The sequence below is a fragment of the Mus musculus genome, chromosome 14 (genome assembly GCF_000001635.26).
Source record: "Mus musculus strain C57BL/6J chromosome 14, GRCm38.p6 C57BL/6J".
Taxonomy (NCBI): domain Eukaryota; kingdom Metazoa; phylum Chordata; class Mammalia; order Rodentia; family Muridae; genus Mus; species Mus musculus.
In genome coordinates, this window is record NC_000080.6 from 69,389,662 (window position 1) to 69,414,436 (window position 24,775).

General features: G+C 45.1%; 2 protein-coding genes across 14 annotated transcripts in view; one reads left to right on the forward strand and one right to left on the reverse strand.

Annotated features, from left to right (window-relative positions):
- Positions 1-24,775, reverse strand: part of Gm16867 (predicted gene, 16867) — a 140,791-nt gene that overhangs the window by 26,372 nt on the left and 89,644 nt on the right. Inside the window, exon 3 of one of the 8 annotated variants that reach the window (XM_011245291.2) lies at positions 3,872-4,063. The exons of the other annotated variants lie outside the window; for them this stretch is intronic. Coding sequence (XP_011243593.1) covers positions 3,887-4,063 — 177 coding nt within the window. The 3' untranslated portion in view covers positions 3,872-3,886. Of the gene's footprint in view, positions 1-3,871; positions 4,064-24,775 lie in introns of those variants that run through there. 8 annotated transcript variants of the gene reach the window in all.
- The window catches only part of Gm21451 (predicted gene, 21451), an 87,037-nt gene continuing 63,017 nt past the window's right edge, over positions 756-24,775 (forward strand). For 2 of the 6 annotated variants that reach the window (XM_006519892.4, XM_017316298.2), the window contains exon 1: positions 1,136-1,358. The gene's annotated coding sequence lies outside the window, so the exon portion shown is untranslated. Of the gene's footprint in view, positions 896-1,134; positions 1,359-24,775 lie in introns of those variants that run through there. The other 4 variants (XM_030248104.1, XM_006519897.3, XM_017316297.2 and 1 more) reach the window with 3 other exon arrangements.

Below are 24,775 nucleotides of genomic sequence, written 5' to 3' on the forward strand. Positions count from 1 at the left end.
CCATGTCTTCCTTGGGAGGGAGAGTCAATGTTTAAGGTTTGTTTCAGGTCAGCCGTGCTCCCACACACCCATGCCTATATGGGCAGCACACATTGAACTCATTGTGTTTTTAATTTTTTTTAATTTTCAAAAAGAAAAGGAAGAACTGGGAAGTGGGGAGTGGGTCTGGGAGACAGAAGGGCAGAGAGTGAAAGACATTGTCTGTGAGCATGAATGTCTCAAAGAATTTTAAGATTTTTATTTTTAAAAAAGAAAAAAGTGTGGGGCCTTACTAAGACTCCAGATGCCGACCTCTGGCCTTCACACACACACACACACACACACACACACACACACACACACACACACTTTAGATTCAAGGTTGTTGAGAAGATGTGCACCTTCAGGCACTTTCTCCCTGTGGTGATGGCCCCTTGGCTTTCTAAACTTCATTGCTCAAAGGATGTCATTTACAAGATTTAGCATTTAAGTAAAGTTGTCAAATTAAAACTATATGAGTTGGTTTTCTTGCAGTCCTTATCTTGAAAGAATTTCCTTTGTAAACAGAATTCCTAGGTGATTTTGTGGGGGGGCGTTTATTTTAGATAGCAGAGCTTTAAACCAGCTTAATTTATTTTTAGCTTATTTTTAACCTCTTGCCTGAGAAGTCTTTGGGTAGACCAGCATTAGGCTATTTCATTCAGTGTTATCAGTTGTGATAAAGTTTAAACTCCAGTCAGATTTCAGTGACTGGCTTCTTTTTCCGCCCTTGTCTCAAGTTTTCTGTCTTGACGCAACGCACAGATGAAAGAACTGAAAGGCGAACGGTTTGGATTTTTTGTTCAGAATCCGTCTACCAGAGAAGGAACGCCAAGCCTGAGCGAGATAAGTGATGACTTCAACTTTTTGTGTTCAGGTAAAGAGGCTGGATTCAGCGCCCGCCCGGCTTAATCCTGGTAAATCATACCCTGGGGGATCTGGAACGCGGGGCCAGGAGGTGGAGAGTGCAGAATCCACTAGTGGAGGAGTGCACAGCCTGGACCGGCGCGGTCGCCAGAGCAGCCAGCCCCAACCCTTGCTGATCCACCCCACCCCACCCCACCCCGCCCCCCAATCCCGGGATAAACCGAGGAAGTTCAACAAAGGGTGGAGGCCGGGCTAAACAGGAGGCCGCCTTCAGGGCGAGCTGGGGTCGGGGGTGGGGTTTGCCGCTAGTTTCTCTATAAAAGCCCCGGGAGAAAGCTTGCCCCCAGCTGTAGCGCGCGCCTCCCCGCATTTTCCCCGGCTTCTTGGCGGGAGGGCCCTCGGCGATCGGCGCGGAGAGGGGCCATCGCTGAGAGCCCAGTCCCAGCCTGGCCACCACGGAGCCCAGCTGCCAAGTAAGAACCTTTACCCCGGTCACCCCCTTTCCCCTTTCGCGCGCGGTCCGAGGGAGCATCCCCAGGCTCCATCCTGCCCTCCTCTCCCTCCTCCCTTGGGCCAGCTCGGGCCAGGAATGCAGGAGGACGTGCAGGCTGACAGGTCCCCCTACCCTCAACCCCAAGCCAGCAGCCCCGCCCAGTCTCACTTTGCCCGGGTCCCGGGAGGCCGTCGACTTATCCTAGGAGCTCGGAGCTTTTCTTCTGGGCAACCAGGGCGCTTCCAGACAGAGGTGTGGGGCCTTGGGGTGCAAGCTGCTTGCTTTGAAGGGTACAAAATGGGGAAGGGGCTTCGGAAAGTTGGGCTGGTAGCCAAGAGTTCTGGTTTTTGAAATATGGAGCTTATGACGGGGCGGGGGCAAGGAAGACACTTGGATGTGGCTGTGACTGTGGTTTTGGTCTTCGTGCGGTCGAGCGCCCGGCAGCTGTGGAGCGCATAGCTTGCAACTGGAAAGGCTCTACTGAAAACCAGAGCTCAGTGAACAGAGTAGGAGAAAGGTCCTGGCGCCAGGTATTCACTCCCATGTCTCCCTGGGAACCTCTTACCACCGTTATCCCGGAGAGACTGAGCAGTAGTTAAGAACCCGCACTAGTGAATCCCTGGGTGGTGTGTAGAGTCCGGTGTGTTTAGTCTCGAGGTCCCCAATACTAACTGCGAACGCACAGGCCTTTTGGTCCCTGTGTCCTATTCCGACTCTGTTCCCTACTGGTGTCATTTCTCTACCCCCACCCCCACCCCTGGCCCTGGCCCTGGCCCCAGCCCCAACTTTTGAAGTCATAGGTTGTAGTGGTCGGCTGAAAGTGTCTCTCTATTCAGTCCCCCATAGAAATGATCGGAAGAAACAGATATTCCTTTCTCTCCATTACTCCCTGGCCCTAAAGGAATACTGAAGAGTTCCCAAACAATCAATATCACAACAAAACAGAATGCGCAGTAGAGGGGTGCCCCCCGCATAGGCTAGGTAACGCTGAGTTACCCCAATGTAGCTAGGGAACCCCCAGTTCAGGTGGGAGGTGCACGACGTCAGAAACACGCCCAAATTAATTTTAACCCCCAAGCCCTTGGGGTTAAAGAGATGCTAAAATCAGCCCAATAAATACTTTCCCCTCCTTACACCGAAGGGCTGGAGCTCTACAGTCCTGGTTTAGTGCTCATGACTCTTGGCTGGAGCCCTCCATTATGTCACCACTGGATGAGAGTGCCTGCAGCCTCCAAAGCCCGTTTGTCATCTTAGGAGAATCAGTAACCCGCGGTGTCTTGTGTACTTAGTTGGCCAGGGGCTGGGTAGAAGGAGGATGCATTCAATTCCTGGGTCTCTTCACACATTAAAAAAAAAAAAAGTCTGACTCACTGGTCTAATCTTACCTTGGAGAAATTGTAACGTTTTCCTAGTCTCTGCCTTTTCCTGATCCCACTCTCTTCTCCTTGGGATGGCTGTGAAGCCAAAGGGGGTTCCTGATGGTTTCCAGGCTGTCCCCAAGGACACTGGGTCCCATTAGTCTGTATTTGCTTTTCCGCTATGACCTTTGTGTTAAAACAGTAAAATCACTTACACATCAAGTAGAAACACAAGGAATAAAATCCAGTTTTAGGGACGAAGCCCACACTGGAGCCTGACTTTTCTAAAGCTTCCCTATTTGAGGACACACTTCCACTAGTCTGTTTCCTTTCCAGCTGGGATCCTCTCCTCTCCTGGGCTCTTTCCTACCCCTCTGACCTTTGGATGACCAGTTGGGAAGTACTCTGTGAGGGAAACAGATTTTCTGGGCTGTGGATGTGACCGTCAGAAAGCTGACTAATGTCCTAGAAATTTCTAAATTGTTTGTTTAAGCTGTTTTATGCTGAAGATGTTCAAATATGCTCTTGGGAGCATTCTGAACAGTTATGTTCTTCTCAGCAGTTCTAACATTTTGCCCCACTTACATTATGACCTTTTTTTTCTTTTCTCAGTGAAGTTTTTTTTTTTTAAATCAAATCTTGACATCGTATGATTTATCCATATGTATAGTCATAGATCAGTGCAACCCTGGAAATGTGAAATAACTATGATGCTATTGTTACACTCAAGAAAGTTAACTAAGATTTTGTATTATCCTCTATTACACAATCTGTATTATATTTCTCTCCCAACTTCCTCCCAAATTGAGTTGAGCTCCATCCTGTTGCTCTGTATAATGTGCTATATTCATGTTTTGTGGCATTGCTTGCTTTCAAGCCACTTTCCTATCTACTTTTTACAACGTCCCACTGAAGACTGAGATGGGCAGGGTTTCATTCATTTCACACTTGGAACTTGAAAATGCAGGCATTGTCTGGGTAATGTATCTGGTTGCTGGGCATACTCAGCACCTGACAGGCAGACTTCATTCCTGGGATCAAGGTGAACAATCACAGAGCATCAGTGCCGAGTACCCGTTACCTCTCTGAAGAGGACCCCTTGGCAGGCTGCGCTGGAGCTTCCTGCTTTCTGTGGGAAGATGCTTTGTAATCATTTGGTAATTGGCTCTTTGGAGCTTGAGATAGGGGCTACAAGAAGGCTGGATTTGCTGTAGGAAAGCAGTGGTTCTTCTCTTGGTTGAGGGCAAGGCACCTGCCTTTTTGAAGAGGCAGCTCTGTCCTTGAGGTTCTTCTCTGGTTGGATGAAGGAAATGACTACATCTAGGTTCTAGAGAAAACAAAGGCCACAGAGGAGAGTTTGGAAGAGGACAATCACCCGTCTTTGAGCATCACCTGGGTGTTTTGGCTGCTGGCACCTTTCACACTGATGCCCCTACTCCTATGGCATCAAAAGAGGAAGGGGACTCTGTCTCCCTACTAAAATCTCACATTGTAGACATCCTGCTTTATTTTGCCTTTGTCTAATGAGCATTGGTAGCACCAGAGTGCTTTGCTATTTGGATTTTCGTCACTTAGGTTTGTTTGCTTCTTAAATGTAGTGTTAAGATGTCATTTTACATCTTCTTAATGACCATTGGTTAGGATCCCCATTCCTCCGCAAGCAGTGTAGGGGAAAGAACTTCCTGTTTCCTGGACTAGATTATCCTCTGTCTTGTTTGTTTTGCACTGAAATTGACAAGGGATGGACAGATCTTTCATAATACAGCCAGCTAGAGGCTAAGAAAGAGGGGGAAGGGTGTGTGTGTGTGTGTGTGTGTGTGTGTGTGTGTGTGTGTGTGTGTGTCAGAAGAGGTGTATGTCAGCCTTAAAGATCTGCAGCTTTAATTCCCTTCTCCCTTAGGTACCAGGCTGTTTCCATCCAGGGAGACTCCCTAAGTAGACTGTGTCTACAGCTGCAGTTACAGGGCTGTGATTTCTTTCCTTGTAAAGTTTTTGGGAAACTAGGGAAATGCCTCTTCTTCTAGGGGCCAAACCTGGCTTTAGCAGAACAGCTTACAGCTACCACTGTTCAATTCCTTCTGTAGAAAAGCCTTTGTGGTCAGTTTGCCTGGCAGTTGTACCCTGGTAGATCCTGAAGGCTCGGATGAAGTGGCTGGAGCCCCAGGACCACAGAATCTGCAAGACTAGCAGTTGTGTGCCGAAAAGGAAGAGCCAGGCAGTTACCCACAGAGTCTCGGTGACAGTGCACACATGACCTTGGACATCTCAGCCTTCAGCCTTGTTCAGACTGGAGCAAGGCCTCAGATACTCCTTATCCTGGTTGTCTGGCTGCTTGCTTAGCAGGGAGGATTACCTGGCCAGGTATATAGCTGATTTCCTAAGCCTTAGTGTCAGAGAAGTCCCTAGCACCAAGACCACCTTTTCAGAATTGTTTTCCCCTCCCACTTTCCCTCCTTTTATTCAATTAAATAGCCTAGGCTGGTCTCAAATTCAGCATGTAACTGGGAATGCCCTTGAACTTCTGATCTTCTTGTTTCTATCTTGAAGGACTGGGATAGCATGCATGCACTACTACAGTGTCTAGTTTATGTGATGTAGGGTACTGAACCCAGGGATTTAAGGGGGTTTTGTTTGTTTTGTTATGCTTTGTAGTATGGAAGACTGAACCCAGGGCATTATGGATGCTAGGTAAATGTTTTACCAGTAAGCCACATCTCTAGCCCTAGCATGACTTTTGGAAAAAGCATCTAATAGACTTAACACTCTCATCCAAATCAATTGACTATAGATTAGCAAGTGTATTCCTAGATTCTCAATTCTGTGCTTTTCGTCTGTCTTTAAGCCCTACCATCTTGGTTGCCGGTGTATTTGAAACCAGAGTGTTCGTGTGTCTTCTCTGCTCGCTTCAGAGTAGATCCTGGATCTCTGACAATTCCATATGTATTTCAGGATTGGCTGCCTTGTCAATGTCCACAAAGAAATCTGCTAAGATCAGGATTGAGTTGGAGGTACAGGTCAACCTAGGGAGTGGTTTTTAAGCAGTAAGCCTTCCAGTCCATGAACATAGGATGCTCGGCCATTTATTGAGAAGGTCTTTCATTTCTTTCAACAATGCCTTGTATTTTATTCAAAGAAAGTATATAGAATATAATTTTGTATATTGATATTGTATTATATAACCTTGATGAATTCATTTATTCATTCTATTTTTTTTAATTTAGTTTCTTAGGAATTAAAAAGCATTACATCCTATGTATGTGTGTGCACATAGAGGCCACTGCATTATGTGTGGAAATCAGAGGACAATTTTCACAAGTCAGTTCTCTTCCACCAGAGTGGGCTCTGCGGATTGACACTGGTCATTAAGCTTGTTGCTAGCAAGTGCTTTCACCTGCTGAGTCATCTTGCTGGCCCCGTTTTCTCATGATTTTCAAAAAATGCATGTATCTGAGTCCATCCTTAGGAATGTGGTGTCTGTGAGACGGATGTTTGGTCTTCTAGGGAGCTGCAAGTCCAGAGGCAGATGAATGTGAAAGCAGGTAGGAACTTGGCCAGAGCTTTGGGCACAGCAAGCTGATGTTAAAGAGAGTGGAGGCTTGCTAAAGCTGACCCTTGTAGCAGGCTGTTCTTTGAGATGTAGGAAGAATATTAGAACCAATCTTAGAAGGAGACTTGAGATTGGCACTAGTGTTGATTGGTGACAGTAGTAACTGAGAAAGTCTATCCTGAGCAGTACACAGGAGAACTGTGAGGCCTCTGGGTACATGCCACCGCCCTGCAGATGCCATTATCTTGAGTGAGCACTGGAGACTTGGTACCAGCTGGCTTTGTGCAGCCGAGCCCAGCCAGCTTCGCTGATGTGGCAGTTGGTGCCTGTTTCTAACGCTCTCTGGGCTCTCTGGTGGGAGCCAAGGCTGCCACGGGCAGCACAGTCCCAGCTCTGAGGCTTTTAAACACTTTCAGTACAGCACTCTGACTCTGGGACAGCCAAGTGCTTCCAGCTGACTATGGCCTCTGCTTGTCACCGGTCCCTCTCTGGGTTTTACTCTCATGAAAAGAGCACAAGGTTGAAATGATGGACTGTTGAACCAAGTTGTTCCTCTCAGACCCTCACTTGGTCTCCAGCTTCTGGAGATGCCCAGTGAGCATGAAGGGCTGAGCCTCCCTTTGATGGTCAAGCCTTATCTTAGATAAAGAGTCTGGGGACTCTGAATGACTTGTGTACTCCTCTCACTTTGACTCCCACCATCTCCTACCATCTCCCACCATCTCCCACTACCTCCCACCATCTCCCACAATCTCCCATCACCTCCCACCATCTCCCAACGTCTCCCACCATCTCCTACTGTCTCCCACCATCTCCCACCATCTCCCACCCAGTACATTCAGCTCACTCAACTGTCTGAGCCCTTCCATAATTGAGTGTCCACCTAGACAGACCTTGAGCTCTCAGGCTGCAGTCAATTCCATCCCTGGAAACATCAGGCTTGTGTGGAATGACTGGATTGCATCCCAAGTTTGTAAATCATCCTGGCCTCAATTTTCATCTCCTCTCCCTGCTAATTTTTGTGAACCTCCATCTCCTTATAAAAGAGGCGCTGGAGGTTAGAGCAGTCTAATTAGTTCCAAGATGTTTGTTCTAAGATACTGTGTGTCTGAAAGTATGTGTTATGGGTAAAACCTGTCTCCCATGTGGCATGTTAATAGTGGTTGATAGGAAGCCATACAAGCAAGAAGATCTCCATGATCACGTGTATCATCTCAAGAACCCAAGTAAAAGCGTGGGTGTAGTGATGTCCTGTAGAGACAGAGACAGGTAGGTGTCTGGGGTTCATTGGCTAATCAACTTGGGCTACTTGAACAGCTTCAGAGAGAAACCTTATCTCAAGAAACAATGGATAGAACCTTAGGAAACAACACCCAAGGTTGATGTCTGTCCTCAACATTCCTCAACATGAATGTGTACATATGTGTGTGTGTGTGTGTGTGTGTGTGTGTGTGTGTGTACACAAAACTCTCACACATGTATGCAGCCCCTGTACATGCACACAACTACAAAATTCATTTTAAAAATATAATACAAATGGAGTGGTACCCTCCTGAACTTTGTCCAGATTGTTCCCAGTGTGAGATTATATGAGTCGTCACCCTTTGAGCATTGGCTGTGAACCTGTCATTACTCTGGATACTTTGGACCTTTTATATCACCAAGGACCCTATCACACTTCTCTGTTTGCAGAATCTGAACCTACTCTTGGGTGCCGACATCCTCTCCTTTTTAATTAATTAATTTTAAAATTAACTAAATTTCATTAATTAATTTTATTTAATTAATAAATTTTTACATTCTGACCACCATCTCCTCTCCTATCCTCCCACCCCTCCCTCCCATCCACTCCTCACCCATTTCTCTTCAGAAAAGGGGAGGGTGCTCATGGATGGCATGCCAGCCATGCCATGTCAGGTTGCAGGAAAGTCTAGGCACCTTCTCTCCTATGAAGAAGGCTAGATAGGGCAACCCTGTAGTTGGAAAGGACCCCAAAGGCAGGCAACAGAGTCAGAGACAGCCCCTGCTCCCACTGTTAACAGTCCCTCCAAAAGACCCAAGCTATACAACTGTAACATACGGGTGGAGAGCCTACCCCAGTCCCATGCAGGCTTCCTGGTGAGTAGGTCAGTTTCTGCAAGTCCCTATGGGCTCAGGTTAGTTGAGCCTGTGGGTTTTCTTGTCATCTGGCATCCTGGTATGAATTAACTTGTAGCCAAGCCATGTGTCCCCCTTTTGGTAGGGGTTATGTAGGTTGGATATTTGAACCCAGTGGGCATCCTTGTGACTTTCTATGTGTGGCCTTTGAGTTGGATTGTGAGTTTTCCAGTTTCTTCACTGTGGGCAATGTGTTGGAGAGTTGAAGTCTATCACTTCATTTGTTATGTGTGAGTGTTATACATGTACACACCCATGTATGTCATGCATGTATGTGGGTGTGCTCATCCATGCAAGTGCATGTGGCAGCCAGAAGTTGATGCTGCAGTGTCTTTCTCAACTGCTTCTCTATCTTATTTTTGGGGACAGGATATCTTATCGATCCTATACTCACAGTGTCAGATAGGCTGACTGACCAGAGACCTCTGCTCCCTTTACCCCGGGAGCTGCCCCTCTGTGGTCTTTACCTTTCCGTCTGACCTAAGAGTTTCCCGTAAGCACATTTGAAAGTGTCTGAAATTGTTTCATCAACCTCCCCAGGAAACAGCCTGGTCAAAGTGAGATTCCACCCCAACCCAGAGGTGGACTGTGGGGAACCCTGATTGGTCACAACAAATCATGCTAACAAAGCCCTCATTTTGAAGGCTGAAAACTATTCGGCTTTGTACGGCCACCTTCTCACCACCTCACTCTGCCCCGAACATTCCATCTCTGTAACCAGAAATAGACAGGACTGTGGTGGAATTCAGGGCTAGGGGCAAAATGAATCAGGCCTGGACCAGTCTGGTGTCTAAAAGTCTCCATTAGTGTCTGAAGTATTCACAAGGGCTTCCCTCATGCTCTTGAGTACACCTCGTCTGCTCAACACATCCTCCCTCCACAAAGTGTAGTCAGACACAGCCCCAGACCACCTCTCCAGAAGGGCCAAGAACCACTCATCTCTACTATTGGCCTCAGCAGGAATCCCTGTCCAGTAGAGGAGACAACTCTCACCTCAGCCCCTGATCCAAAATCTATATCTCTAGAGATGTCAAATAGAATATTTTTACTGGTGACAGAATTCTGCTAAGTTCTAGCCCTTTCCTTTGTATGAGACCAACATGGGCCACACTGCTCTTCTGTGGTGAGGTTATCTTGGCCATGCTTTGTATTGAGGACAGCAGGATAAACATGGGTGCTCTAGAACCCAGACATCAGGATACAGGATGAAGAGATGACTCAGCGATTAAGAGCACTTGCTGCTCTTTCTGGGGGCTCTGGATTCAATTCCCAGCATTCAACCTCATGGCAGCTCACAATTGTCTGTAACTCCAATTCCAGGGGATCCAATGTCATCTTCTGACCTCTGTGGGTTGGTACCACACACGTGGTGCACAGACATACATGTAGGAAAAACACCCACACACATAAAATTTTTTTAAAAAAGTGAAAAATCTTAAAAACAAAATAACTTTAGTATAAATATATTGGGGAAAATGAATAATCTGACCAGTGACTTGGGAGGCCAAAGCCAAGTCATATATAATTCCATAGAATCACACACAGTCACATAGAATCACAGTCTACATAAAGTCACATGCAGGCACATATAGTGAGTGCCTACAGAAATCTCTTTTAGGAAGAGACTAAACCTGGTTGGGACGCAGCTAGATATGAGGGTCAGACAAAGATCCGGTACCACAAGAACGCTTTGAAAATCCAAAAAGCACAATGCTCCAGATACAGTGTATGGTTTGTATGTGATGTGTTTCCCCTATTCTGTGTGATGTATTAATATCGCTATTGCCAAAAATAGTAGTTGCTGCTTCCTAGACATTGAAGGAGAAGTGAACTCTGGGAAAAGAGCTATGGCTCACAGGGGCCATTGTCAAGGAGCATGGGATTTGTCACATGCCAAATCAGGGACAGGAGGCAGTGCCTAACAGACGAAGGGTACCACGAGTCCCATGACTTTCCACACAGCTCATATGAGAGTACTAGTTCATATCTGTACATATTTCCTTGTTTTATAATAAAGTCTAATGAAACTTATACAGATTATGGAAGATAGTTTCAATTTTCTCAAATGATAGTTTTGTTCATTTGTTTGTTTTACTGTGTTCTGTAACTGACATATTTAAGGTGCTTATTTCCAGGTATGCCTCATTATTCCAGTTAGTAATAAAATACAGAAACAGACACAAAAGTCAGCTGTGAGGAGCCATCATGACTTTACAGAGGGTCAAATGGGGATATATCTGTGGTTAAAAATAATAGAATCACTTCTTTGCTAAGTAGTCCCTTTCCTAATGTGTAGTGGCTTTGTTTTTCTCTTCTGACTAATTTTGTATCTACTTTGTCAGGCTTATTTTTCTGGATTTCTGGTCATTTAGTTGTTTTCATCTCTTGACACTTTATGGGGTCACTTTACCAATGGAGTGTCTTTCTTGAAACCTGTAGAAATTTGTATTTGGCCCATTTTGTCACAGGCAAAGTGAAACTGTACCACGCTACTTTCTAATTTTAGGTCAGCTGCCAGGTCAGGCTGTATGAGAAAAAAAAACATGGTGGAAGAGTAGCCTTGGAGAGTATGACAGGAACAAGAAATTCTGTTTAGATGAAGCCCAGGACAGAGTCCTCTAGACATATCATCAAAAGGAAGTCATTAAGAAAGCCATCACATAAATGCTTAAATGATGTCCATCCCAACAGATGAATGACTCTTAACCTAGTAGTAATACAAAAAAATGACAAAAAAATGATACCAATAAAATTCATAACTCTTTAGTAACTGATTCCAGAGATATCAAAGAAGATGAAATGTGGAGCAGAGGATTCAAATATGCTCAGTATGTTGAAAGACAACACACACATGCAGGCCTGTGATCTAAGAAGGCACTGTTGGATTAGAACAAGACAGTGACCATATGCATGGTCATGACAGAGGAGTCAAAAAGAGACTTCAACAGAAAATTCAGGGATGAGAAGCTCAAAAATCAGAAAAATCAGGTGGTGGCTTCAGTAACACACTAGATCAGATAGGGAAAAAAATAACAGAGCTTGAAAACAAGATTTTTAAAAAAGTTAATAACAGGAAAAAAATGAAAGAAAGAAAGAAAGAAAGAGAGAGAGAGAGAGAGAGAGGGAGGGAGGGAGGGAGGGGAAGGAAGGAAGGAAGGAAGGAAGGAAGGAAGGAAGGAAGGAAGGAAGGAAGGAAGGAAAAAATAAGAAACAATGAGGAGACCATGTGAAAGCTTTTAGGGTATCCTTCAAAAATCAAATATTTGGCTTGTTGGAAGAGCTATAGGCTGAGGGCATAAAAAAAAAAACTATTTAATTAAACAACAGCAGACAAATTCCCAAATATAGGTGAGAATATGAGCATCTAAGTACAGGAAACATTTAAAATCCCAAATAGACATGACCATAAAAATACTTTGTTAACATATTATAGTTAAATTACCAAAAGTACTGAACAAAGAAAGAATTTTTCAATATATACAACAGAGTGCAAGTAACATATAAAGACAAACTTATTAGATTAATATTTTCTCAGAAGCAACTCTGAGTACCAAGAGGGCATGGAATGATATTTTTCAAGCACTGAAAGAAAATAACTACCAAGACTCTTATACCCAGCAAAACTGTCCTTCACAGCAAAAGAAGTAAGAACCTTTCATGACAAGGCTAAACTAAGGGCACTCATGACTAATAGATCACAATTACAGAAGAAGGTAGGAAGAATCCTATACTAAGAAGAGAAAACTGGGGGCCAGAGAGATGGCTTAGCAGTTAAGAGCACTGCTGCTTGCTCTTCCAGAGGTCCTGAGGTGGAGCAGAATCTTCTTTTTGGGCAGCCTAATGTTGAGGGCTTAATCCCTGGCACCAAACCCTTTGGAAGGAGCTTCGTTTCTCTTCACTCTGCTGAGGAACTATGGAGATAGAGTACATGATGCTCTTTCCTGCATATGTCCAGAATGCCTACTCTTTCACTTTCTCCCTAGGTTTCTAAGGTCCTTTCTGTATTTCTCTCTTGGAAATAAAGTTTATTTTTCTTTCTACAACTCTCTTCCTTTACTGGCTCTCATGGTGTCTTGTGTACCATCTCACCCAGAGTCCTCCTCATGAAGGATTTTCTTTTCTTTTTTTTTTTTTCCATTTTTTATTAGGTATTTAGCTCATTTACATTTCCAATGCTATACCAAAAGTCCCCCATACCCACCGACCCCCACTCCCCTACCCGCCCACTCCCCCTTTTTGGCCCTGGCGTTCCCCTGTACTGGGGCATATAAAGTTTGCGTGTCCAATGGGCCTCTCTTTCCAGTGATGGCCGACTAGGCCATCTTTTGATACATACGCAGCTAGAGTCAAGAGCTCCGGGGTACTGGTTAGTTCATAATGTTGATCCACCTATAGGGTTGCAGATCCCTTTAGCTCCTTGGGTACTTTCTCTAGCTCCTCCATTGGGAGCCCTGTGATCCATCCATTAGCTGACTGTGAGCATCCACTTCTGTGTTTGCTAGGCCCTGGCATAGTCTCACAAGAGACAGCTACATCTGGGTCCTTTCGATAAAATCTTGCTAGTGTATGCAATGGTGTCAGCGTTTGGATGCTGATTATGGGGTGGATCCCTGGATATGGCAGTCTCTACATGGTCCATCCTTTCATCTCAGCTCCAAACTTTGTCTCTGTAACTCCTTCCAAGGGTGTTTTGTATGAAGGATTTTCAAATCCTACCATCTGTACATTGTCAATCCTGGAATCAAATCAGGAACTCTATACTGGAAACTTTCTGGAGTGACAAATAAAGATATGATGCTGACGTTGGGACAATTGAAGTATCACTGTTCATAGATATCCCAGACTGAATACCCAGAGCCTCTTCTTACTCTCTGATTTCATCCTTTCTTCAACTCTGCAAGAACAGCGAGCCTTGGCTAATGTAGCCTTCCTCAAAGTCTATGGAGATATCCTGTAGTTCTTTGTCCTTAAGCACAGATTAACACCTACTTAGTTTATAAAGCATAGGCAGTTGAGCTTCTGCAACAGACTATGCTGTATAAATGAGAATTTCTGGGTTTTAAATAATGGTTTATTAAAGCTGGATCTAGAAGGACCTGACAAAGTTCATCCCCAGCTCCAGTGCATAATTGGAGGAATCAAAGTTCAAAATTAAGCCCAGCCTCAATGTTCACAGCTGAGCATCAGCCCACGATATCATAGGTGCTTGAACAACTCAACTGGAATCAGGAGCACAGAGCAGCCTGATCCAAGATACACCAGCTATTCATATTTGAGCATCAACTGTGGGTCAGAGATTCAAGAAGCTTTTTCTTTGATTCTTTTTACAAAGCGTCCCATGAAACAGGTTTTTCTCATTTTCACGTAAAGATTGTTTTAAGAAATTTATTCTTTCAAGTCTACAGGATTATTAAGTCTAGAAAAACCTAAGTCCACCTGGGGTTCCCAAGCTCATGAGCAGTAGACATAGAGTTTGAACCAGTTGCTGTCAGTGAGGATGTAACAGTGATCTGTCCTGTTGTGTGTGGAGGGGGAGTGTGGGGACAGCCACAAGTGGTCACCAACTGTTAGATCACATACAAGGCCTTGAGGAGCCGATGCTTCTGATGAAGCCCTGGGACCTGAGTCCCACTGTGTGAGTGAATTCCTTCCACATACCCCTCAGAGGGCCCTTGGAGCCCAGCACCTCTTCTCAGGAAGACGTAGAGGACATTGTATTCTCAAGTGGATTGAATTGAATGTAAGACTATCCTTGCAAGACCATGAAAAAAAAAAAAACACAAGGGACAAAATTTATCATTTTCTGGTGAGCTCCAGAGGTGAGCAACCCCTTTCTAACAGTCAATGCTTTGAATTCTTCCAGTCAGATGTTTCAGCCTTCAGTCATGTTGCTTGAAGCCTTCTGATGCTGTAGAGTGTTCTGAGACTGTGGATTTGAAGAGGCTCCTCAGAGATATTCAAAGGGATGCTGAGGATACAGCTTCCTGGTGTCTGACCACAGGAAGAAATGGGACTTCATCCAGGCTTTTTGACCTACCTCTCGTCTCTCTCTCTCCCCTCCCTCTCCTTGTGTGGTGTATGTGGTGGTACACAATACCGTGTGTACATGTATGCTGAGGCCAGGGAAGACATTAGGTGTCTCCCTCTATTGCCTTTTTTTTTTTTTTTTTTTTGAGACAGAGTCTCTGGCTGAACTTGAAACCCTCTGTCTAGACTGGTTGTCCAGCAAGTACCCAGGACCCACCTGTTTACTTATCCAGTACTTGGGTTAGAGGAATACATACCCAACTTTTATATGGCTGATCAGGATTTGAACTCGATGCCTCTTGCTTTCACATCAAGCATTTTTAGCCACAGAACCATCTCCCTTTGCCTTTTTTCTTTTATTTATTTATTTTATTATTTTTATATGTTTGTCTGTCTCTGTCTCTTTCTGTGCGCGTGTGCATGTGTGCCCATGTGCCTTCCGAGGCCAGAAGATGGTGTGAAGTCCCTTGGAGCTAGTGTTACACATAGTTATGAGCCACCTGACCTGGGTGCTAGGAATTGAACTTGGGTCTTCTTCAAGAGCTCTTAATTACCTTGTCATCTCCATCTTTTCCTGACTTCAGGCAGGAACTGATCTGAAGAAGGCAGAAGTGCCTCCATCCTTCCAGATGTCTCCATGAATCTGGAGAAGCAGATGGGGAATCTACCATGTTGGTTATATTCAGCTGTCAGAAAAGGAGAGAAACGGTCTCTACTGTTCAGAGAAAAGCGAAGCCTAGAGCCATGGGGTCAGCACAGCTGGACTGCTTTGGGTGTCTGGTCTTCTAAGGTGCCTGGAACTTTTCCCTCTTGTGGGTTAGTTGGATGCCAGCTTAGAGATGAATCATACAAAGATGGAGAAAATAGGAGGAAAAAATGACACAGGAGCATGATCCCCAAAGAAAGAGCCTGGTTAGCCAAAGCAATGCTAATTAAAGCAAAATATAATGTTTGCATATCAGTATAGGGAAACCTGTACTGCTGACCACAGTAGAAGCTGACCATCTTTGTGCCAGGAACTTAGTACAGTTTGCAGATGTGTTGACTAGCTAGCGTGCCTAGCTAACTTAGTTTAGGAATGCATTTCAAGGCTGTACAACATTTTAGCAATATGAATTTTCATCTCAACAAGGTGTATAGTGGCAAAGAGATTTAAAAGCAGGATTACATATACAGTCTCCCTGCATGACTGAGTACTCTGTAATTGTAATTTGGGGACCCTATATCAAAATACCAGACAACAACAACGTCAGAGGGGAGACACTGGTGTTGGTTCATGGTTTGCAGAAGGGAGCTCAGCGTGATGAAATGGGTACGGCAGAGAACATCTCACATGGCAGCCAGGAAGTAGAGATAGCATCTGTCCTGTGCCACGGCCTGTACTTCATCCAGGAGACAGCCTACTGTCTGCTGTCACTCACTCTTCTCCCTGACTTCAGGTCATCCTTCACAGATAACCCTGCATGCACTCATGCAGATGTGTTCTTAACTAAATTATTATGTATCCCACAATCCAGTCCAGTCCACCATCAAGATTAATCATCACTAATAATAAAACTATATAAAAGAGGAAATAGACATCTTGTCTGTAATATACTGCTCAATTAAAAATCAGGTGGTGTGTGTGTGTGTGGTTTTTTGAAACAGGGTCTCTTTATATAGTCCAGGCTGTCAAACTATTGGCCTTAAAAAGCAGTTTTCAAGCTCTTGGGGTATGGTGGTGCCACCTTTCATCCCAGCACTTGGGAGGCAGAAGCAAGTGGATCTCTGTGAGACTCACTGGGCTCCATCCTCAACCCTAGGGATGCTGTTGTTGTTGTTGTTTTGTTTTGTTGTTTTTGTTTGACAGTTGTCTTAATTAGGGTTTCTATTCCTGCACAAACATCATGACCAAGAAGCAAGTTGGGGAGGAAAGGGTTTATTCGGCTTATACTTCCATACTGCTGTTCATCACCAAAGGAAATCAGGACTGGAACTCAAGCAGGTCAGGAAGCAGGAGCTGATGTAGAGGCCATGGAGGGATGTTCTTTTCTGGCTTGCTTTCCCCTGGCTTGCTCAGCCTGCTCTCTTATAGAACCAAGACTACCAGCCCAGAGATGGTTCCACCCACAAGGGTCCTTTCCCCCTTGATCACTAATTGAGAAAATGCCTTACAGTTGGATCTCATGGAGGCATTTCCTCAACTGAAGCTCCTTTCTCTGTGATAATAATAGTGTTTCACTATGTATCTCAGGCTGGCCTTGAACTTGTGAATGTAGTCCAGGGTTTTTCAAACTCTCAGTATTCCTGCTCCTTCCTCTTGAGGATGGGGGCTATAGGCATGCTCAGTGACTCAGATTTTTCAAAGGCAATTGATACAGAGGAGAAATGGAAAGGTGAGCCCTGCAGATTTGATGGTGGTTGGCACAAAAGCTGCATTACCTGTTTGCTTTCACCCTATTGTATGTTTGCATTTTCTCAGATTTTTATCAATGTGTACAACTTTCCCTACAGAGAGGGAAAAGTACATTGAGATTATTTTTAAGAGAAGAGAAAAGTTGCTGAATTGGATGTAAGACAGTGGAGCAGACAAGGCAAAGAAGCCAAGAACCCCCTTTTCAGGAAAGATGCGGCACCGCACAGATGACACACCCATGGAGTTCGGGAATTGGGCGTGCAGCCTATAGACATGCAAACCCAGAAATTAAGAGTTCTCCTTTTAAATTACAAGATCATATTTTTCCCACTTTTTTTCTGGAAGAAGATTAGAGGATCCCCAAGGCTCTAAAGCCCTTGGAGGGGGGTGACAAAGGCCAGGCTAGGGACACAGAGCACAGGGTGGAGCAGAGCCTTGGCCACCTGGTGACCTACATTCAGATCTTGGCTTATAGTTAACTACCAAAACAGCCTAAATTACTGAGCCTCTGTAGCTTGATCTCTTCCTTGGGCTAAAGCTGGCTTCACATCAATACCCACCCAACCTGAAGTCCATGGGCCACGTGTATCCCATGACAGCTAACGAGCAGCTCAGAATGTTTGTTGATGACCATGTCAAAAGGTTGGTCAGCCCTGCCTGGAGCATGTCAGTGTCCCTTCAGCTGAAGATGACCTTCCTACGTGGGTCATTCCTTCTCTGTGGATGCATTCTAATGATGGAATTTTATTTGTAAATTAAGCCTGGTAAGACATTCACAGTGTATAATGAAATAAACAATTACAATAATACACTGTAATACAACTTGTCATGAATCTGTCTTTCACCATCTCTGTGAAAGACTTCTTTTCTCTGTACTATTCAGTTGTTGATACAATCTAGACTCACCCGGAAAGAGGGGACCTTAATCAAGGAATTGCCTCTGATTGACCTGTGGGCATGTCTGTGGAGTATTTGCATGATCGATGACTGATATAGGAAGGGCCAGCCCACTCTGGATAGTGTCACCTGTGGGCTGGTAGTCCTGGGGTGTATAATAAAGCAGACTGAGCGAGCCATGAGGAGCAAGCCAGTAAGGAGCATTCCTCCATACCTTTTGCTTCAGTTCCTCCTGCCATGTTCCTGCCTTGAGTTTCTGCTTTGATTCTTCAGTGATGGACTGTGACCTGGGATGTCTCAACCAAATAAACAACCCTTTCCTTCCCAAGCCTTTTTTGGCCATGGTGCTTACCACAGCGGTAGGAACCTAATTAGGATACCCTCAAAGCACCCTAGCATGCTGGTATTCACTATCCTGACTTAAATTTCTCCCATCTTTCCTGTTTTGTGGAAGGTCCATTCTCCTGGTAGATCTTAGCCCCTTCAGCTTGTGAGCCTTCTCTTTCCTGAGGAAGCACACTGTGGTTTTTGTTCTCTTTCATACCTGAGCTTCCAGCCTCTGGGCTCTCAAGCTTCCGGGCCATCACTACTTAAAACAATGGCTACCTGAACATAGGTACTTCGTGCTGTGATGGGCCGGGTATCAGAGCAGTTATAAGATAAGCTAATGATTGACCAATCAATGGGTGGTTGATCTAGACAGCCAAGATACGAAGTACAGTGTACAAAGGGGTGATGGACATCACGGGGAGAGGTGGCAGAGGGGACGTGACATAGGTCAGCAGGAGATTTCCTCACGTTACTTGAAATGGCTGCACAATTTAAAACGAATGAGTGGTTTGTTCTTAGAATTTTCCATCCAATGTTTTTCTCATAAAAAATTGTGAATGGGTAACAGTAATGGTGAACGGGGCATGACTCCTATATTGAGAAACATAGTGACTACAAATCACTTGGCTCGACCTATGGCAGATCCCTGACTTTATTTAAATTCCAGAAAAAGAAAGCATAGAAAGCAGGGTGCAGTGATGCGTGCCAGCATTCAGGAGGAAAAAGCAAGAAGACTTCTAGTTTCAGGCTAGCCTGGGCTACATATCGAGACCCATTTCAAAAACAAACAAACAAACAAACAAAACAAAACAAAACAAAAAACCCAAAGGGAAAGCGTTGAAGACAAAAGCAAGACAAGATAAATCAAACGCCCAGGATGCAGTCAGGTCACCCAGGTTCATATCGTTCAGCCCTGGAGCATTCATTCATCGGTGTCACGGAGGTGCATCAGGCTAGGCTGTCATTGCCACAGCCAATAGTTCCATTCACTCAGAGCAGGGGCTCACCCAAGAAAGATGTCTGAGAGTTAGCCAAACCAACAACTGACTTTGGCAGAAGGAGATGAACAGGATTTTATTGTGACTCTCTCCCTTATGTTTGTGGATTCTCCAGTATCATGGTTAGAACTGTGTGTCCAAGGGTCTGTTCCCTCCTTACTGCAGAAAGCAGAAACAGAACCTGACTGTGGTGTTCAGAGGATTTGACCAGAACTAGATGAAGTCATCACAGTAGAGCCCCCTAATCTAATCCTGCTGACATCATAAGAAGAAAGCACGAGACAAGAGGAGACACATGTATGCTCTGTGTCCTTTGCCACGTGTGGGCCAGTGTTAACCTCTGACCTCTGACAGCAGAAGATCGATGCTAGTTGACTTTGAATTGAACCAGCAGAGTCAGGATCCAAAACAACCTCCCTTTTATGCTTGCTGTTGCTTGCTTGTTTTGAGAGTGTCTTCTATAGCCTAGGCTGGCCGCAGACTTGCTGTGCAGTTGAGCATGGTCTTGAACTTGGAATTCTCGTCCCCATCTCTCAAGTGCTGAGACTTGACCCTCAGGCTTCGTGCATGCTAATAAAACTCTACCTACACCCCCAGTCAACACCCCTCTTCTTCAGAATTTACCAAGTCCACAGTATATTTTATTAGAAACAGACAAATACTCATTAGGTTTTCAGCTTTGGCACCTAATTAACTTCTCCTGTGGTCAGACAGTGCACGCACTCTGTCTGGTTTCATTGACTGTGTTGAGGCTTGCTTGTTGTTGACTCAACTTGGGGTTCCGTGTGGCAAGTTTGTGTGTCCTTGAAGGGAATCTGTTCTGGGATGTTGTTGAATTCAGTTTCCAGAAACTTGTGCATTGTCGGATTGTTGGTCTCATCGTTTCTGTGGTCAGTGCCAGAGCTGTCTTGTGTGGAGTCTCTGCTGCGCCTGAGGATCGGCTGATGGACCCGATTTCCTTTTCATTCTGTCAATCTTTATTTCATGTGTGCTGAACTGATCCATGCAGATTTCGACAGTTGTGCCTTCCTGGCTGGTTGACTCTTGTTGGCTCTGGCTGTTTTCTTGTCCTGGAGTCAGTGTTCTCTCGATTTGATTCAGCTTTCATCTGTACATGGTGTATCCGCCTCCATCTTTTCATGGTGAATTTCCATGTCTTTTGTGAGAATATGTAGTTTAATTATATTGTTCAATCTGGTTTGGGTGATTTTTATCTTTTCGTTGAAGCATTTATTATACTTTTTCTAATGTCTCCCAAAGGCTATGTCTCTCCCTGACACTGTTGAGAGGCAGTGGAACCTTAGGCCAGTGGGGTGCGCCTACAGGAGGAATAGTGGGGGCTGGAGATGACTATGTTGGTAAAATGCTTGCTGCATAAGAATGGAGACTTGAGTTGGGATGCTCAGCACCCGCATAAGAGCTGGGTGGGGTAACATCTATGTGTTATCCCAAGGTTGAAAAGACAGATGGATCCCATGGGGCTCACTAGCCAGCCAATGAGCTGGGTCAGTGAGCTCCAGGTTCAGTGGAGAGATCTTGTCACAAAAAATAAGGCGGAGAACAATTGAGGAGGACATCAGTGTCTGCCTCTGGCTTCTACAAAAGTGCAATCACCAGAGAAGAGAGAGGGAGACAAGAGAGGGCCCCAAGCTCTTCTCTCTTCCTCCTTTCCCTGGAGGAGAGCAGCCTCCTCTGGTCATGTGCTCCTTTCGTTCTACATGGACCTTCCACACGCCCAAAGCAATGTGACCACATGACCATGAACTGAAGTTTCTGAAACCATGAGCAAGATAACTCCTTCCCCCCTCATTAATTGATTATCCCAGGTATTTTGTCACAGCAAGAGCAAGTTCACAGATCAATTATTTTCTTAGAATACCTTTTTTTTTGGCCTACTATAGTAACTCGTTCTAATTTTTTTATTAGTTTGTTCTTCTTATGATGGTGAACACAAATACTGTAGCATGCATCTGTTAAGCCTCATTAAGTCTGTTATAAAATAGACTTGTGCCATTTCTCAGACCACACAAGAATCTTACACTTTAATCCCCACATGCCTCCTTTGCTCATACACACATACACACATACAACCACACACACACACACACACACACACACACACACACTTGTTACTGTTGTTATTATCCTTGTGTTGTAACTCTGAGTACCAAACCCAGGGTCTCACTAATGATAGGCAGGTGATCTACCATTGTTACCTCACCAGCTCAAAGTACAGATCCTTTAGAACGCAGGCCACGGTTAATGTTTTACATGATGGGTTTGCATTTAGGTTTGCTTATGTGGTTTTTCTATTCCGTCTTTCATTCCTTCCTAAACCTCCATCCCATTACTGGGGTTACTTTCCCTTTGGCGTTAGATCCCATCCTAGTACGTCCATTTTTGAGAGTCGTGATGTTCTCATTTCGTCTTTGTTTTCCCCCTCAGTGAATACTGCCTGCCTGCTCCCTTATCAGCCCTTTGAAAATACTGTCCCATTATCTTACTTCCTCATTTCTGTGGGGCAGCTTCCTGACGTCATTTAGATATAGCATACCCATTACCCCCGGCTATGTGTAAGATTTCCTCTGTCTCAGACTTTCTGCAGCCCGTGTGGCCAGAGGTGCTTTCCTCTGTGAAGTACACTGCTTGGCTTGGCTCTTGCTCATCCGTGTCGGAAGTTCTCCACTCCTGCTCGTCAGATGTTTCCGCTGCACATTCTTTCTCTTCTTTTCCGTACTGGCTGGTTTTGTGTGTCAACTTGACCCAGGCTGGAGTTATCACAGAGAAAGGAGCTTCATGTGAGGAAAGGCCTCCATGAGATCCAGCTGTAAGGCATTTTCTCAATTAGTGATCAAGGGCGGAGGGCCCCTTGTGTGTGGTGCCATCCCTGGGCTGGTGGCCCTGGGTTCTATAAGAGAGCAAGCTGAGCAAGCCAAGGGAAGCAAGCCAGTAACATCCCTCCATGGCCTCTGCATCAGCTCCTGCTTCCTGACCTGCTTGAGTTCCAGTCCTGACTTCCTTTGGTGATGAACAGCAACATGGAAGTGTATGCTGAATAAACCCTTTCCTCTCCAACTTGCTTCTTGGTCATGTTTGTGCAGGAATAGAAACCCTGACTAAGTCACCATCTTTGGATTCTCTAGCATGTGTTTTTTACACACCATGTCCTAATATGTCTCTGTCATCCATCTCGTCCCCTGACGTCTGATTTTATTTTCTCAGTCATTGGAGGATGCTGAAAATTTCACTCAGCTCTTCCACCTCCTAGCCACTGTCGTGGGAACAGCAGAGACCTACGTGAGCGCTTCTCCATGCACACCCTTCCCCTCAGGATGGCTCTTTGAGTCCATGCTGCCTCTGGAGCCTTCCAGCGCCAGGGACACGTGACTCAGGCTGTATTTGAACATCCTAGAATGTTCCCTCGCCAATCTGGATGGCAGATGTCAGTCCCTCCTTGTGGCCTCTTGATACAATTAAGAGACTTGTAAACAAGCTTTGTGAGGCTGCTGTGGGCGTGGCACGGCCTGGCATTTTATATTAAACATTGTTCATCAGTGGAAGGAGCAGTTGCAAAGTTATGAAGAGACAGGCAAGGGATGCAAGTGTGGTGGCTTGGGCCTGTAATCCCAGCACTTGGAGGCTGAGGCAGAGGGATCACTGTGAGTTTCACTCAGCCTGAGCTACAGAGTAAGACCATGTCTCAAACAAAACAAAGTACAGAAAAACAAAAACAAGCAAAAAAACCAAATACAACAAAGGCATAAAGTAGTAAAGTCATTATCAAATCAGTATATTATTAATTAATGTTACCAAGTGATAGAAACTTTTCTTCTCCATTATAAACTTATAGGGTCATTTTCTTTCTGTTTGTTTGTTGGCTGGTTGGTTGTTTTTGTTGGGTGTGGTGGGTGGTTGGAAATGTAGCCCTGGCTGTCCTGGAACTTGCTCTATAGACCAGTCTGGTCTGGAGCTAACAGATCCACTTGCTTCTGCCTCCCAGGTGCTGGGGTTAAAACCATACACCACCACTGCCTGCCTTTATGGGGTCATTTCAAAAGGCAGGGTTTTTTGTCGAACAAAATTTTATGCAGTGCTTGATAAATATGTTTTAGTATGATAAATATGTTTTATCTATGGTTTTATAGTTGTTTAAGGCAAGGTTTAACTAATACAAATGAGTCTACCTAGCAGAAACAGGTACGTCGCTTTGTGGAAACCCTCACTGTTGAGGCTCCTGTCACAAAGCCTGATGGATAGCAGAATAAAGCACAAGCAATGAGGGACTTGAAAGCAGCCACAGAGGACCTTCATTTTGCCTAATGGGACCTGGCAAGGGATTGTGCTCTTTGGAAGCCAGGGTTATGGGTATTCTTCTGTAGGTGTCAAAGCCTAAGCCAGGTGCAGACAGTGGACCTGTTTCAGGAACCTCATCACCTTCTGGCGTTGTGTGAGTGTCACAGGATGAGAACCTCTGGGCCTCTGGCAGTGACACAGGGCTTTCTCTATAGTAAACCCACAGGACAGCAACATACAAAGGATTGCATCTCTTTAAGGCAGATCTCAGGTGGCCCCAGCTCAAGGCCATTTAGCCAGTCCTTCCTTGCTAGGAAGTTACTCTGAACTGAGCTCTACAATTTCTGTCCCTTTGTGTGTGTTTAAAGCGAATCAATCATGAATGCCCCTGCGGTTTCCAACTGCAGCTCCCGGTGTTGCCTTTGGGGTTCTCATTTCTCAATCTGCTTCCTCCTTGAGGCACACCCACAGTCCTTTTCCCATGATCTCTCAGTCTCTGAGTTATCTGAGGACCAGGACACATGAAGTCTCTGGCACGTAGCCTCACTCTCGAGTTATCCGTACGTTCCCACTGCCTGTGATACCCATGACCTTGAAGAATGTAGTTTTTCATTTAGCAAATGCTCCTGCTGCAGTGCTTAAGGGAAGCCATTCCTTTAGCTCCCAGGACGGCTCTGTGGGCTGCATTTGATTGTGATCTACCTTCAATAGATGAGGAAATTGACGTGCAGAGAAGCTAAATGTTTTGCCCAAGGTAGCGCGAGTTAAACCTGAGAGTGAGGAGTCAAACTCAGTTCTCTGGGCTCTAGCATACCCTAACTCCTCTTCTGTTTGACCACAGAGGGCTCAGCATCTCTCCTGTGAGTTAGAAGCAGGCTGCTCTCAAACCCCTGTATTCCCTAGGCAGAGATACTATAGATCAGAAGGAAATGCCACAGGGCCTTCAGAACATCTCTGAGGGCGAGTTCTGCAGACCCCTTCTTTCTTTGCTCCATCCTTTGTTTCTTTCTTTCTTTCCTTCCTTCCTTCCTGTATTCTTTCTTTCCTTCTTTCATTCCCCTTTCCTTCCCTTTCCCTCCCTTCCTTTGCTTTCCTCTCCTCTCCTCTCCTCTCCTCTCCTCTCCTCTCCTCTCCTCTCCTCTCCTCTCCTCTCCTTTTTCTTTTCTTTTTGGAACTCAAATTCACAAGAGATCCAACTGCTTCTGATCCCTAAGTTCTAGGATTAAAGGCCTAGTGGTACCACTATGCCCAGCTTGCTTCATCATTTTCAAAGAAAGTGACAGTGGCCCTCTACTCACCTCAGTCACTGACAGTGGAGGACACACGCGCACGCGCACACACACAGTGGGAACAAGGCCACTGGGCCTTGGAGAACTGTGCAGGTCACAAAGGATC